The sequence below is a fragment of the Aphelocoma coerulescens genome, chromosome 5 (genome assembly GCF_041296385.1).
Source record: "Aphelocoma coerulescens isolate FSJ_1873_10779 chromosome 5, UR_Acoe_1.0, whole genome shotgun sequence".
Taxonomy (NCBI): Eukaryota; Metazoa; Chordata; class Aves; order Passeriformes; family Corvidae; genus Aphelocoma; species Aphelocoma coerulescens.
The window spans coordinates 61,919,833-61,936,836 of NC_091019.1; the positions used below are offsets into that span (position 1 = coordinate 61,919,833).

Sequence of the window (17,004 nt, forward strand, 5' to 3'; positions counted from 1 at the left end):
GCCCCGCGGCGCCTGCGCGGCTCCCCGGCGCCTGCGCACGGCCCGGGCCAGGAGGGGCCCGGAGGAGCCGCTCGGGCTGCCCGTGAGGGAGCGGGGCTGCTCGGGTTCGTGCTGCCCCTGTGTGTGGCGAGACCCCGTCGGTGACGGGCGCTCGCTCTGTCCCGCTCTGGGCTCTGTCCCGCTCGCCCCCGCCGTGGAGGGCGAGCCCGGTTCACGGGAAAAAAGTCTCTCCGAGCAGCGCGTCCCTGGGTAGTCCCGGCGTGCAGCCCGCGGGGACGACCGGGGTCGGGCGGGATGAGCAGCGATGGGTCCGCTGGGGCAGAACACCGCAGTCCCAGACAGCCCGGGGGTGCTCTCGAGGAGCGGGGCTTCACGCTCCTCGCCCCAGTCCCTGCAGGCGCCCCCGGCACCGAGCTCGGGGGCCGTGACCCGACGGGCTCGGGAGCAGCGGTTCCCCCGCGGGAAGGGCGCCCGGCGGCCCCGCGGAGCGCCCGCACCGCGCGGCCGTGGGGACGTGACGCGCCGCCACGCTCCGGTGAAGGGCCACTGCCGGCCCCCTGCGCCGGTCCCCGCTTCCCCCCCGGCCGTCCCAAACCCCGACGGCTGCGGGAAGCCCCGTTTCTGCCTGGGCGAGCGCGGCAGGCGAGGATGAGCCGGCGGTCGCACCCCCCCCGAGCGGCGGGATGCCGTGCCCTGCCCTTCCCTGCCCTGCCGTGTCATATCGTGCCGTGCCGTGCCGCCCGCTCCCCGCATGCACGGCCACACGTAGGCGGCCGGGGCAGCGGGGCGGGCGCGGAGGGGGCCGCGGCTGCCGAGCCGCACGTAGGGTGGGTGGGTGCGGCCTCGCCGGCGGCGCGGAGCGGGCGGCGGGGGCTCCCCTGCCCGCGCTCCCCCGCGCACGTACAGAGAGGGGCGAGCGGCCACCGAGGCGGCTGCCGGGACCAGCGCCGGCGTCGGAGTGCCCCGCGCCGCGGTGAGTACGGACCCGCGGCAGCGGGCACCGCTCGGGCCGGGGGCGGGCAGTGTCTCGGGGGAGCCGGTCGTGGTGCCTGGCAGGCTCCGCAGCCCCTCGGGCGGGTCCCCAGGGCGTTGAGGGACGGGGCTCGGGTTTCAAGGCGGCGTTGCGGTGATCGCCGCTGCGGTCGGTGCTTGGCTGCTGATTGTGGCAGCGCGGCTGGACAGCGGCACCTGCGCCGGGAGCGGTCCCGGGCTGGGCAGGAGAGCGGCCGGGTGCCTGTGCATCCACAGGATGCGGGCTCGGCAGGTGCGAGATCCCCCCTGCGCAGGGGAAGCCTTAACGGGTGAGAAACAGCGTGCAGGGAAAGTATGGAATGCGCATGGGATGGAGCCTTGCGTGGTGCCTTTGGGATATCTAATCCTGCAGGAGTTTTCCCAGCGACCGGCTTAAAAATTCACAATTTGCTTTCTCAAATAATCATGCGCTGCGAAATGAATGTTGAATTCTTCTGGCTACGGTACCGTGATGTCCTCCAGTCCACCATTATCATCAACTGATTGATCCAAATGTTGCTCCTTCCAGCGAGACGCATCAAGCTGTCAGCTCTTACAATGTCAGGAGCTCCCGCAGTGCTTCAGGCATGCAAGCATCTTTCCATATTTATTTTATTTCCCAAAAGGTTGCTGGAATCCAACCTTTAGCAGCCTTTATTAGGAGGTGGTTGGCCATCGGCTGAACAGCAGTTGCCTGTGAGCACCACTGGTTGCCAATGTCATTGACTATAGGAACAGAGAGATTTGCAGAGCTGTTGCATATGAACTGGACAGGGTTTAGCAGCTGTGGGAGGACAGCTGCACCTGCTGGGCTTTGGTTTGCGTTTTTTTCCTTATTCTGAAAAGACACTTTCATCTATCATTTAGATTCATGTTTAGAGACGTAGAGCAGTGACCCCATTCATCCAGTACATGACCCTGACTGCAACAGATTGTACCGATTTTGGAACAGAATGCCAGCACTGTTAAGAAAACAGATATAATGTGCTCCCCCCTCAATGGATTTAAGGATTCAAAGCACAAGGAAGTCAAAACTGACACATCATGGAACGAGTTCATCATTACATAGAGCTCAAGCCAAGCCCTGTTTAGTTATAGGAGTTATCCCTTAATTTAATAGGAGTAGAGGAGCCTGGCTCTGGAGGGATGCTGAGCGTGTAAAGCTCAAGTGTGTTTTCTGATTTTTGTATTTTCAGCGTGCAGTGAGTAGGGTAATTTCTCAGAGACAGTGTTTCAAGGAACACTGTATGGAATTATTTTTTTTCCTAAGGCAGGTGGGGCTGCATGATGCAAGATGTAGTGAGGATGAGGCTGTTGTGCCCATGTTGACGTGTGCTAAGTCTTCCCTTACAGAAAGTTTGGGTACAATGTAAAGAATGAAAATGCAGAAGAATAAAACCAAGTAACAGGGTCTCTTTGTACAATTCCCCTTGTGTAGTATATAAAATTAAATACAGTATCAATTTTTAGACTAATTAATTCTCCACTCTTCTTCATAAACTGTTTTCAGTGTTCCTTTGGATTATTCATTAGTACATTTTAGTACAAGTAATGCCTTCAAACTAAAAATATAATAAATAACTAGATGATGTAAGGAAGAGTATGCTGGTTACTGTATCTTCTTCATATTCAACTCCTAAACAAAAGGATGAAATCCTATTTGCTCTACTAATTCCTAGTTTGTAAGTTGCAAGTTAAAAGCCGTTTATCCTGCTTTTATTGATATAAATAATGGGGTTTTCCAGGTGCATATGGCACAAAACAACTCTTTTCTTTAATACCTCATATGATTCCATTAGAACACATTTTTCAAGTTGAAAACATGAAAATAAATAATGAATATATTTTAATAAATAGCATATTCCACCTTCAGTATGCACAAACCTATTGCTAGTAACAGGATCACACTCTACTGGCACATGCCTTCTGCTTTCAGACTTCCCAACAAGCACTAACGTTGCAAAAGCTTTTGAATCTGTGCAATAGGAAGTGGCATTGATTTAACAGGACAGCAGGAGTCCCACGTTCTTGTCGAGTCATTTGTGTGTACTGACAGCAACTGAAACCACCTGGAGACATGACCACAGATTCAAACCAGTTTGTGTTTTGTTACTAAGGGCATTTTTGGTGTGATTAATCAAAGGCTTCATAAATGTTCTCTGTCCCTCTGGGTCCGTAGCTGTTGCTCTCTCTCTCTTTGGCTTCCCCCAGGAAAACCTACACCATCCCCATGTCCGACTTGTTAAATTCTATGCTTGACCTCTTTTGTTCACGCATGTGATCTGCTTAATTCATGTGGGATAACCACATGTCGTAGGTGAATAGGATTCAGCTTATATATAAATATTATATGTTTATATTATACTTACTATAAAATATACAAATGTTTTTGGGACAGTGACCATGTCTGTTTGATGCTCAAGTTTCTGACAGCAGGCAGTAATGTCTCAAACCTGTAAGGAGTTTGTTACTCTGCACAGTGGTTTAGTTCACTGTAACAGACTGCCACCTCCACCTTTTACAACAGGGAAAAGGGATGAACAAAAAGATCACAGATGTCACAAATTAGAAACAAACCTTCTCTTTTATTGAATTTTATACTGTTACACAATCAAAAAGAAATACAGTCACAAGTACGTCAAAATGTTTCAAGAGAAATATCAATTGCAATACGTTGTACTTGGTTCCAAAAAAAGAATTCCATTAAAATATACCACTTCTTCATGAGAGAATACTGCTATTATTCACAAAATCTACTGTACTGTATAAATCCAGTAGCAAACTCTTTAACTTTTTGGTAACTTGCTCAAGGTAAACAGAGAAGCAGAAGGAAAATGACAATTCATTTCTAGAATTTGGATCAAAAATCAGAGTACTCCAGAATGGAGCTCTTCAGGGTGTTAAATAATAATGGTATTTTTAATGAAAGCTGGATACCCAACTCATGTGGAATTCCTATGAAAATGAAGTTCCTACAAAGTACTTGTGGCCTGTGAGGTGTTTATTTTCATGCTGGACAGTTACAGTTTGAGTAATGTGCCTGAGTGCAGTGACATTTGAGTGAGATGCGTGCTCTGTTCAGGAGCAGGGCAGCAGTGGGAATGGGGACAGATGGCTGGCCTGAGGCACATCCAGCCTGGCTGACAGTGGCAGGATGCTCCCAGATCCCACGGCACTGTCGGGAAAGGTTCACTCAGCAGAGTAACAGGGGAGAACACTTGCCAACACATACTGCCTTTAGCTGCCAGTGCTTAGCTGTTTAATTAAACAGCTCTTTAAGTAATGAAAAATTACTACTAAATATGCAATAATTTAACCTGTAATCATCAGTTGTATTTCACTGGAAGAAGAGCTGATCATTTCATCCAAACTAAGCTTTGAAGTCTTAAAACCATCACCAGTGTTATGTGTAAATGGTTCTTTTGGGCCCTAATCTGTGATTCCTTAATTCAGTCATTACTTTGGGAGAGTTTAATGTGTGTACACAGATACTAGTAAGTTTCTTTTCTCGGGTGAGTTGTCTCAATTTCACCCAAAGGTTTTCAAAGATCACCAAAGTCCAAGCCAGTCTCCCTGGGTGGGAGGAAGGTATGTTAGCAAGAGGTACTTTGGACTCCAGGCTACCTTAATTTACTCAGTTATCTTACACCCAAGATAAGTTACTGGCACAGCCTGTTTACGTGATTTATGGGGAGTTACAGCTGCAGTTAACTGCAACTACTTTCAGGTAAAGGAAGGAATTATGTCATCATAAATACTAGTTTAAAAATTCCTTTACCCTTTAACAAAATCATCACTGTTGATGATTAAAACATCAATTAAAATCTGTATGTAAAAACAGTAATTGTATTGTGCCCTGGAGAAGGTCTGGCTTGACTACTGCTGTAGTCAGGAAAACCTGGAAGATAAACTGCAGAGAATAACGAAGTTATCACTTTCACCTAATTAGCATGTTCTATATACAGGAGGAAATACTGTATTTACCCACAGTTTCTTCTTTACAACAAAGAATAAATCACAGAATGATTTGGGTGGGAAGGGACCTTAAACCCCACCTAGTTCCAACCTCCTGCCATGGGCAGGGACACCTTCCACTAGACCAGGTTGCTCCAAGCCCTATCCAGCCTGGCCTTGGACACTTCCAGGGCTGAGGCATCCACAGCTGTTCTGGGCAACCTGTGCCAGGGCCTCACCACCCTCACAGTCTTTAATTTCCTCATAATTTCTAATATGGTGCCTCAACATTTTAAAAAGGCTGCAAGTTGGCAAAGAAAGTATTCAAAATCACTAAGAAAACATTTAGAAGGCTATTTATTCTAGAAGCTTGTACTCCAAATTAGCTCTAGAATCAGACTGTGTTCCTGGAGTCTCAAGAGAAAAAAAAAGAAAGTTTAACAGGTGAAGAAAAAAGTTAGTAAAACAGAAACAAAAAAAGAGCAACTGAAAGATGTATGTCTAGATTTTGCAAACTGGCATCTGCATTTAGCAAACTCTTACGAGGCAGAGCAATTACTGTTCTTTTTCTGTGCTTTGTTCAGTGTCTCTAGGAGGCTTGGGGGAGTTCTATTAGGTTGTTAGTTTTCCCCTACAGTAAACCAATACAGCTACTGCAGTTCATCATAGTAATCAAAATGCCTTGTTATTATGCATAGTAAAAAAAAGTGAGAATCGAGATTTTCAGATGAAATATGGCTCACTTAAACCTACAGCTGCTGTCACTAAGATCAGAGATGATCAAGGACAGGGTGGATGGGGCTATGAGCAACCTGATCTCGTGGAATGTGTCCCTGCCCGTGACAGGGGTGTGGGAACAAGATGATCTTTAAAGTCCCTTTCAATCCAAGCCATCCTCTGACTTGAGTGGGCTCATGACCAGAAATCACATGGGTCACTTCAGTTTTTCTCTGTGAAAACTTTTTGCCCTCTTAAAGTGCACTGAAGAGGGCCTGACAGATCCAAACAGATCAGGCTCCTCCAAAACATGGCCAAGAGAGCAGCAGAACACCTCTGACCTTTCTCTTGGGAGTGCAAAGGGAAAATCCCCCCCCAGGCCAGCTCAAAGCTTGTAGTACAAAAGGAGCAGTACAAAAGTAGAACCCAGCTGCACCTTTAACCTGCCTGCGAGACTCTCACAGAAACACCACATCAATCCATGCAGAGCTAAGCAGGAGGGATGCCCTGAACAGCAGGGGCTTAACCCAACTTCACCATTTAAACCTCCTAACTGCTGACAGAGAAAGAAATGCTATGGAAAGAATGCCAGCCCAGACACAGCAGGCAGGGAGGAGCTGTGCTGATTTTAGCCATTAAAAATGCATTAAAAATGTTTACTAGTGAAAATGTTCTCTGTGTGAAGCATCAGCTCCAGCTGACTGCCCCTACACACCTTCTCCTCTCTGTTAAACTTCTACTCAAAATTTTAACAAGTGTGCAGCTATCTTCTGCTGCCAGTGCCTTATCATTTTTTTGTTAATAGTGTCCTTTTAGTTTCATAGAGCTGTGGCAGTTTAGAAAGTGCTCCTTTCAGTCAAACAGTAATTTTAGAGAACAGGTTAAGCTTATTGTTTTCAAAATAGAGCAATGAAACCAAAGAGTTTACAACATAAAACCAAAGCAACTCCTGTGACACTTCACAATTGATTACTTATATTGGGATAAGGTTTTTAAAAAAAATAGTTTGGAGAATGCACAGAATATCTTGACAATATTTACACAACACAGGGTTACCAGTAGCATTGTGTTTCATGACAGCAAAGTGAGGAAAAGTCACTGGATCAACAGCACAAAAATGTAGAACAAGTTTTATCAAGTACCAGCTTAAATTTTAATAATGGAATTTTGTGATAGAAATCCATCTCAGATCAATCACTCTTGTGAATTTTACCTTTTCCTGCTTTCCTGTGTTACCTTGATAAAGCTTCCAGAGACAAGCCTTTAAGCTGTTCATAAAGATGAATTCTTTCTGCTCTACAGTAAAACAAAACTCCTCGCTGTCAAGTTTGCTCACTGGTGTGATAACAGGTTGAGAAGTGTAACGTCTTTGGCGAGTGGTAGTACAACACTGTCTAGGAGACTTCAGTACTGAACAGGCTCAAAGAATGAACGCAGAGATGTTACAATCAAAATAAGGAAGCAGTGATTTCCAATCAACTCTAAGTTAAAAAGAGAACACGGATGAACAATAACCACTAACAAAAATATAAATTATCTCATTTCTCTTAGATAACACACTCCCCAAGGGGGCCTGGTCCACATATAGTTTATTGATGTAAGAAAACAATACAGTTAGTGTTAGATCCAACCACAAAGAGCAAAAAGAATGAGTGAATGAAGGTTTTGTACAGTACATATAGGAAAATAAGATGTTTGTGACAACTATATATTTCTAAATAAAAAGGCTTCTAAATATATTCAAGTTATTGAAATCTACATGAAAACATATGGATGTTAATAGCAACAAGGTGCATAAAACCAAAACATCAAAATATTGAGCAACTCAATGATGTACTAGATAAAAGTTTGCTAACAATGCAAGATGTTTTACAATCTGCTTGAAATATCACCTATACCACACAGGGTAAGCGGAACATTTAGATTTAAGATCATACACAATATTAGCATTAACTTCAACAACTACAGGCAGGGATTTTTTTTTTTTAAGCTGGCAAAGTGACTACTTTAAGAACATCAAACTTTCTCTAAATTGAGAACGTATCCAAATAAAATGCTGCTAGCCCTTTCCAGATAAAGCCTTTCCTTTGACTAACCACACTCACTGAAGTCAAAAGCATAAGACAGCATTTAAGAACAATTTATATTACAATGTGACTAAAATAATGACATAATCCAGGTTTAGACATGTTTTCATAGGCAAACAAAAGATTCTTCTTAAAAACTAGTTTTTATAAATGCAGAATATATTGCATGAGGAACTGCTGGTATTTTTTAAGAAAATATATTGTGCGATTGTGGCTACAATGCACCGCTGCAAAGCATTGTTGTTTCTTATAAAAACTATTAAAATAAAAAACTTACTTGAACATAAAGAGTAAGAGAGCACAAGTCTTCCAACTACCTATGAAAAGCAGGATGGAAGTATTGCCAGTTTTTCCTGTGTTGACATTTTACTAATGATAAGTTTTGGTGACCAACTCCCCAGCCAAAAAATAATTTTTTTTTTTAAATCAGGTGCATATTTCAAAGCTGCTATTGCAAGTGTGTTTTAAATGTAATGGACTTAAAAGTGTATGTACCAAAGAATTATAAAAATGCACTATAGTTTGAGTTTTTGTTACATAAAGAACATATTAAAAAGACTGTCAAAATAAGTAGAAAGGGGATCAAAACTGAACTAACTGAATTAGTGCAGTACTGTAGCCAGGCTTCTAAAATCAGATATAGAAAATATAAATAGACTGCTTTAGGTGATGATTCACCAGTGTCCAAAAAAGGAGCAAGTTTTGTGAAAGCTCAGTTAACTTGATCCAGAGCTCTGAGCAGTTCTTCCCCCTGTAGCAGGTTTCTGTTGCCTTGTATGGGAGCGTTTACTTCGCAGTCGTAACTCGTGAGTTGGGGGAGTCCACTCTCATCCATCGACTGCCCTAGAAGTTTACTTGCTATGTCTAAAGAGGGAGGGGAAGGAGAAAAAGTGCACTTTATTCACCATGCTTAACCTCTCCTAGAGCTGTTCACAAGGAGCTAAGTTTGGATAGTTTTGGAGACTCTGTTCTCTTTCACACAGCCCCCTCCACCCACTCTGCCTAGGAAAGGAAGATACCAACCAGTTGATAGTAGAATGATTGTCTTTTGCTCCCCTCCACTGTGACCATTTGTTTTGCATCCCTTTACACGTTTCCAAGCAAGTGATGCATTTCCTCCACGGTCACCTGTCTGCTGGAATAAAGATCCCTAGAAAGAAATAAAATGAGTCTTCTTTAGTGAATACTGTATCTTTGTATCCCTCCACACCCCTCTTCCAAATTAACAGTTTCCATCACTAACTACTAATGTAGGCGTTGTTATAATTTAAAAGTGGTTTTTGTTCAGAATTTGGGGAGAAATATATTTCCAAGTACACTAACTTGAAAATTATTTAACAGAAAACTGAATCAGATTTCAAGACCTTACTTCCCCTGCAGAAAACAATTACAAAATCCTGGGTTATCATCAGTTACCACGCTCAAGATTAGCGTGTACATGTACACAAACACACCTATTTAATTACCACTGCTCTGGGGTGAGTAAGCATCAGGTTTTCACTGGAGTCTCTCATGGCTTTCTGCACTGGAATTAATAGTGTAGGCAGGAGAGTCAGGAACCTCAGTAGTTGATTCTATCTACACATTTAGGATGTAAATTCTGCTTGCACTCCAGTTATTGCCACCAAGCCACCTGACCCAAGCCTTGTGGAAAATGCAGTCCTGCACCAGTCTAGTGCAGATATGGCTCCTTAGCATATTGTTTTGACAGCAGAACAGAAGATATGGAGATTAGGAAGCTGTAAGGGCTTTATTGAATTGGGATAAGGAAGAAGAAGCTGCCACTGAAACAGATGGGATGGAAGGAAGAAGCACCATCTTAGTATCAAGTCTGCTGGCAAAAGTACTTGAATCTGCAGTTTGGTCTTGTTAGTGACACTGACTGCTCCAAAAAGAGGAGAAGGTATTTCAGAACACTGCCATTATCCTCAACACTTAAAATAGTGAACAGCATATGTTTTCAGGTTATAAAACACCCGTGCAAGTCAAAAGAGTATAGTAGAAGTTATAGTTAACTCAGAGCTGCAGTTCATAGTGAGATCAGTCACCTACACTGCTGCTGCTTTTTTTTTTACCATGAATGCAATCCAGCCCTTCACATTAAGAAAGATGTGGCTTGTAACTCTTCCAGTGTAATGATTTATACCATTATTTTATAGCCTCACTATAACACAATATTTTATAACCTAACTATATCTTATCCTTGTCTAATTCTCCTGTTTTCCAGGAAGCTAAAGTAGTATTTTACTTGGGTCTTCACTTATTTTCACTCTTTGCAAAATACATCCCACTTCCCTAGAGCTAAGAAGTTATAGCAAGTGTTTGTACAACCCTAGAACAGCATGTATTCTAAGCCTGGATTTAACATCATTTTTCTTGTGTGTGTTTGAAAGGCCTGTATATCCTCCCAGAAATCCATTGTAGAGAGAGAAGCCAAACAACAAAAGCACTTACTTAAAATACCTCCACTAAGACCCAGCTTCATGGAAATTCAGCTTCTGACTCTGAGAAACCATCAAAATAATTTATAACACTTTCGTCAGATACAGACAAAAGAAAAAGTAATAGCAAAGGATGAAGTCTGAACCTGTAAGCATTAAACAGGCACTAAGCACAGAAGCCTGAACACTATTCCAGCAGTTAATCCTGAACTGCTTGTGTCCTGTGTATTTAATGACATCCCATGCTATTTTGAGTATTTTATCAGCAACACTATGACAGCACGAGAAAAGGGCAGTGGAAGGAAATAACATTTCTTGCAGAGCTATGAATTCTTACAAGGCTTCTGGAAGCAGCAGAACAACATGCATGGAAATGCAAAGCATTTAGCAAATGAAAACAATGGCATAAAAATGGCATAGAAAAACTGATTTGTCTTATGCCCAAACTAGAATGCTAGTACAGGAGTAAGGAGAGCTCAGAGGAAAAATAATCCTGCACTGTAAGATATGGTAGATGACTACAGCTAGGAGGTGGCCCAGTAGAGAAACAGAGAAGCTCAAAGGCTACATTACAGTAGAAGAACTAAGACTTAAGACTAAGACTTCTCCAAAATTGAGAAGTGGGAATTTGCAGTGAAGATGAGAGAGAGAACAGTGTGCAATGGCAAAGCCCAAGGTTTCAAAATACTAAAAACTGACAGTGAGAGACAAAGATTATGGAGACAACATACCCTTGCAGAAAATAACAAGTTGGACAACCCCCAATTAAGTGACACAAATCTAGGAGTATCTACAAAGTTTCTTTTGAATAGCTAGGACAGATGAGGAGGAGCTACTCCCAAGTGCCCATACTAATACTAGAGTGAGCATGCATGAAAGGGAGTGGCAGCAATAGACGTTTGCTATGTTATTATTGGAATTCTCTTCCCTCACAGTTCAGATGGTCTTGTTATCTGATTAAGTAAAGAAATCTGAGACCCAATGGAAAAATAAAAGCATAGGAAGAAGCATAAGAACACTAATCTCCAGTGTTGACAAATCAAAAACAGAGTTTGAATTTAAAAGTTAAATAAATCCAGCAATTACACATTTCAATGTGATTTCTTACACTTGCCCATATTCTACTAAAGAAATATATATGTTCACAGAAGAGTATCTTCTACCTAATCAAGAAAGATTGGGTGCAGAGGGCACTTTTGAAAAGCTGACAGTAAAAGAGAACTAGAAGTGGAGTATCTGCATATATATGTGTGTGTGTATGTATGTATATATATATATATATATAAATTTCGCTATCAATTATCTCTCAGCCCAAGAGTCCACTGCTTACCAAAAGCTCAACTCAGGAGCCTGCACTGATGCCTCATTTCAGAAATTGCAAGGTTAAAAGTGAATATTTTAAAATGGTAAAACAAAACTCACAATTCCAACTGCCTGAAAAAGTGAACCATCATGTTCCATTTTTCGTTTTCTCTGAGCATTATGCAAAGCTAGCATCTTTGGATTTAGTTCTTCATCCAGTGCAGTAGATCTAAGAAAAATTGATTCAGGCTGTTAAGACGTTTCTACTTTCCTCAAGCCATTCTTCTTTTGTGGACACTTACATATACAACATCACAGAACTGAATTTATGAACTCCACTACTTTTCATTCATAAATTGACTTATTTCAACAATAACTTTCTATGAGCATAGCAAATGTTAGCCTTTAATCTTGCTGTGAAGCTCAGAATAAGTTTTAACAAAAATTTTTAAATCTGCAGAAAAAAAAAAGCATAAAAGTTCAGCAGTTCACTTTCAACAGAAAGAAGGGAGGGATGGGTGAGGGAAATTATTCTGAATATTTTTATGTACAGATAAATCTTTTACATATCATAAATCTCATGTTAGACTTAATGTAGTTTTCTATTGTGATAAATATCTACTACAGGCACCACAGTCCATCACAAAACACATTTAGTTTGAAGAGCAGTATCTATTGCTTACAGATATCTGTATATCTGATATCTGCAGTATCTGTAGCACAGACTGTAGTTGCCTCTTACCTCTAACACAGTGGACAAGGAAAGCACCAGAAATATTATGTGCGTGTAGCTACCTGTAAATTGCTTACTGCATTTTTATAAAAGCTGCACATCAGGTGCAAGAGCAGAATTTTTACAGTAGCTGCCTTTTACATGAGGTGCTTATGTAAAAGCTACCATGAAATCAGCTTTAGGGGAGTTTACCATTAAAAAAACTCATTTGACATGTCCTAATTTAAATGTCTCAATTTCTGCTCTGAAGAATGCCGAAGACGAACACACAACAGCTGGCAGAATTTATATCTAATTCCTTGAACAGACACCAGGGCTTAAGCTGCACTTTTAAAATACCTTTTATTTAGAGTGACTGTTAGCAAGCTGGGTGCTCCTGGAGAAGGCTTTTCCACCTGATCCACTGCTCCTTTCCTTGCTCTGATGGGAGAGGCAGTTCGACTCCTGCTCCCGCCGTAGGGCGAGGCGGGGGCACTGCTGGATTCGGCGCCGCCGCGCACGGGAGACGAAGGGACAATTATCGTCTTGGCATCGTCCCCGCACTCTGCCGCCAGCTTCATCTCCTCAGCACTGCTCGGTGCCGCCTGGCCCTGCTGGAATATGGTGATGGTGGCTGCACTCTGAGAGCTGGAGGAGCTGCTTTCCAGCGGGGACAGCTGATCGAAGGAGCGCAGCTGGAAGTCATCATCCATTGGGATGTAAGGAGCCAACATCTCTAAATCTAAATCGGTTTCCTGGAAGAGACAAGAGGTGGAACTTAACCAGTGAGGAGGAAATATCAGCTATGACTTCATCAAGGCTGTTCCTTTTACCAAATCCTTAAAATATATTTTTTTTTGCAACTTAATCAAAATATTACATAAAAAGAGAAGGAGATTTCTGAAAACATTCCAAAAAGGAAAAGAAGTACACTCAGAATAAGATGATTAAGAATTTTAAGTTACTGTATATTACCTGAGTAGAGAATGGATTTTTTGCTTCTGTATCTATGGCAAAGAGTTTCTCCACTAATTCCAGTTTGAATTCACTGGCCATATCATTATCCACATCAAAGCAGTAGTCGTTGGGACTACTGGGCTGTGAAAACATTTTGAGCACAGTTTTAGGCTTCTGTCATTGCATCACTTGGCATTGTTACCTACAGATTCTCTGCAAAATGTTCTAGTGTAGAACTAATCCCAAGCTATACCTGCACAAAATTAAAATGGGAAAGGAAAATACACTTGTCTGTTTACATTCAAATTTACCCCACCTGGGAAGGACTTGCTTAGGTGGAACCTGGAAGTAGCCTCTACAGTAATTTACTGCAACTACTTTACTGTTCAGGGAAGTTGTGTCTGAACCAACTGAATGAAAAAGACCAATCCCAAGCTCTCCTTATTTCTATCAGATAGCATTGCACATCTTTGCAAGACTCACTTTAATGAAAAGATATGAAAATTTATCAGTTTACTCAGATCATGGCGTGAGCTTAAGTCACAAGGTAGAAATAATTTCCAATTCCTGTCGTGGCTGCATCCTTAACCAGATTTGCCCCACAAGCCCCAACAGCGCATCCATTTTAATGACAGCATATCCAAGTTACAAAACTCACCTCAGGTGAACTTTGGCTGGTACTTGCATCAGAAGGGCTGGTTGGCTGCTCTTGCACCTGAGGCATGGTAAAAGAAAGTTCGAGTGGCTCTGTGTTTGGCTCCAGCTTTGATACAACTTCTCTATTGAGTGCAGGATCAGCATTGCTACGAAGTGGCTTTGTAGTTTCAGAGGCAGGTAGTGGGGACATTGCCATATTTATATTCTGCAATTTCTCACTGGATGAGGGGAGCATTACATCGTTATACAAAGGAACTTCATCACATTGTTGTTCATCAGACTCTATAAAAATTAAAAGAAACCATCAACCTAAGTAACAGTACTGTGAGTGTCTATGGACCTCATTAAATTTAAACAGCAGCTGAAATACCACTGGACAAGTGGTACTGGGAGGTTATTTTTTGAAATCTATTATAAAACAGTAACTTTGCTAATTAACATGCTCTCCTATTTAAACACACACCCACCATTACTGCTGAAATCTAGAGAGATAATTGTGTCTCCAGCAGCTGGGGCCAGCACAGTTAAAGCATCTGGTTCCTGTTTCAGTTTTTCAAATAGGCTGTTGGTATCATCCAGGTCATCTTTACTGAATATTTTGGTCATTTTTATGTCAGGAGACTCCACTGGTTTCAGCATACACTCAGTTTGTCCAAGGGAAAAAATTAAGTCCTTCTGAACAATTCCACTGTCAGACAGAGAGGAAGATGACTGTTAAAGAACAGCTAAAATGAATAAATTTTGGCTTAATAGTTTTGTAGGTTGAAACCCACCCACTCCCCCCCATCCCCCCAAAAAAACCAAACCAAAACAAACAAAAAACCCCAAACAAACAAACAAAAAACACCCTACCACACATATCCCACAAAATTACCAGGATAAGGGCTTTAAGAATTCTTCTTTTCTTACTCATTCTTTTCTCAGAAGTAACAGAAAAAGCAAGCACTAATTGTGGTGCCATCAAAAAAAAGTAACAGAAATAAACATGCTTTTCTGAAAGCACTGAAAAAGCAAGGAAAATATTAAAAAAAAAAAAAAAAAGAGAAAAAAGTTTGCTATTTCCTAAACTACTTTTTCTTGTTTTAAATGAATGTGCAATATCTTGATAGACTGATACTGGTACATTCACTGAAGTTTTGAAAAATGAATTCAGGAGTACTAGACATTTGCAGAAAAAGAGTCAACCAGTCCACCCTCAGCAGAAGCTTTCAATTAAAAGAGGAGTTCTAAGGAAGAAAAAGATAGATGGGATCAAAAATAACACCACTACTGCTGCTCTGACTCCATAACAAATTATTAGCAGAATTAACTGCTCCAGACTTGGGAGAAAGATTAGAGAGTTATCTAGAATACACACAAATGCTCAAATGCTTCCACTGCAATCATACAGAAGAGGCTGGTTCTAGACTCATTTGTCTGCAGAGATCACCTACTGACATCACGAGACCAAAAAAGTGTTTTGTTTTCAAATACAATTTCTAATCCTAGGACTGGCAGTATTCTAAGAAAATAGGGAACAGCAACATCATAACATACTCAACAGGGGATCAACGCCAACAGAATCTGACTTTGTCTTCAGTAAAAATGATGACAAAGATCACCAAAGTCCACTCAACTTACCTCAACACGTAGTTCACACACACTATGCACTGTGGCTGTGAATTCTTAGTGTTGTATATAACAGTTGCTTGAGTTTCAACCCAGACATAGCCACCTTGTTTCGCCAGCATTCTGTACTGTCCTGTTGTCACCTGCCCTTTTGTGAACACTAAAAGCAGAAAGGACACCAGCTTTAATTACAAGCAGAAAAACCCCAAAATTGTTTGAGGTGAGTATTCATTGCAGATTCATATCTGCAACTAAAAGAAAGCCCTTGTTCTTCTGCTGCTTTCCCCCAGGGTTGTCTCTCATCTCCTGTAGTTTGAGGGCTTTAAATTCAGTTTTCACTTACTGTCGTGGTGTGTTTTGGTCAGATGATCAGAATCCAGTGCGTGATAGTACTCATAGATTGAGCGACCCAGGAGCTCCTCTGGCTCGTACCCCATCAACTCTGTAATTCTTTAAAACAAGGGAAAAAATTGCTACGTGAAAGCAGACATGGGCCAGCACAAATACCAGAGCATTTGGATGCTTGCACATCTAGAAAAACCATAAGAATCACTTCCATACATTGCAGCAGCAAATTAGGTTTACTGGGACTTTTCATTTTGAAATAAATTGCTATTTTGATGCTTCTTTAAAAGAGAAATTTCAGCAGGCATAGGATTTTACTTCTCATTGAGTACTTATAAATCATGTAGTAGGATAGGATTAAACAAATCCCCACTTTTTAGACTTTTTTTTTTCTTTTTGCTTCAAGGTAGACCAGCTACTTACAGACCAGCTTAGACAAATATGAGAATTCAACAAAATAACAGATATGCTTCAACAGTTTTAATCCTGCAACTAAGAGAAATTAGGAATCAGATTTACTCTTCCCACTCAAGCACTGCCTGCCTTTAAGGAAAATGGGATTTCTTTAGTCTCTAGAGGGCAGTGCAAACCAGGGAAGTGCTTGTATTTTGCCCCATTCTAGATGCAGAATGTGACCAAATAAGTACCTTTTATGTGACACCATCAGTGCTAGAAAGGTTGTTACTGCAGAGGACAGAAATAACCTGCACTAACCTCTTTCTGCATCTAACTGCAAAAACTAACTAGAAATTCACTTTTATTATAAAGTAAAGGAAATGGGTAGTAATAAATAACACCAAATTAAAAACAAACAAAAAATGAAACAAACCAACCCCAAACAAAAAAACCCCTTGTGCTGATTATTTCCTTCATTTGCATTTATCAAATTTGTCAAGCCAAGTTCCCAGAGGATAGGAAAATCAGTCTTATGTGTCTGACTACACCCCCGATTTGCACCAGAACACAAAATCTAATTATTCAACAGCAGATGTATTGCATTAAAAGCACAGCTGAACGTCCGGGGTTTTTTTGACAGAAGAAAGCAGACACTGATCTCCTGGGGAAGGGAGAGGGGGGGAAGCAGTAGCAATAAAATACATCTGACAAGTATTACACACACACTCTTCAGTCACCAAAATGCCCCATCTTTGACAAACCTAAAATCCTGCTTTTTCAGTGTCTGGAAGAACCTTCTCATTTAAATTTAATCACT

The 17,004-nt window shown here is 41.7% G+C and overlaps 1 protein-coding gene across 1 annotated transcript in view; it reads right to left on the reverse strand.

Annotated features, from left to right (window-relative positions):
• Positions 1-3,576: 3,576 nt before the first annotated feature.
• Positions 3,577-17,004, reverse strand: part of HIF1A (hypoxia inducible factor 1 subunit alpha) — a 34,757-nt gene continuing 21,329 nt past the window's right edge. Inside the window, exons 7-15 of the mRNA XM_069018502.1 lie at positions 15,790-15,896; positions 15,459-15,606; positions 14,306-14,526; positions 13,840-14,120; positions 13,200-13,322; positions 12,585-12,979; positions 11,633-11,741; positions 8,793-8,919; positions 3,577-8,633 (exon numbers count right to left, since the gene is read on the reverse strand). Coding sequence (XP_068874603.1) covers positions 8,482-8,633; positions 8,793-8,919; positions 11,633-11,741; positions 12,585-12,979; positions 13,200-13,322; positions 13,840-14,120; positions 14,306-14,526; positions 15,459-15,606; positions 15,790-15,896 — 1,663 coding nt within the window. The 3' untranslated portion in view covers positions 3,577-8,481. The remainder of the gene's footprint in view (positions 8,634-8,792; positions 8,920-11,632; positions 11,742-12,584; positions 12,980-13,199; positions 13,323-13,839; positions 14,121-14,305; positions 14,527-15,458; positions 15,607-15,789; positions 15,897-17,004) is intronic.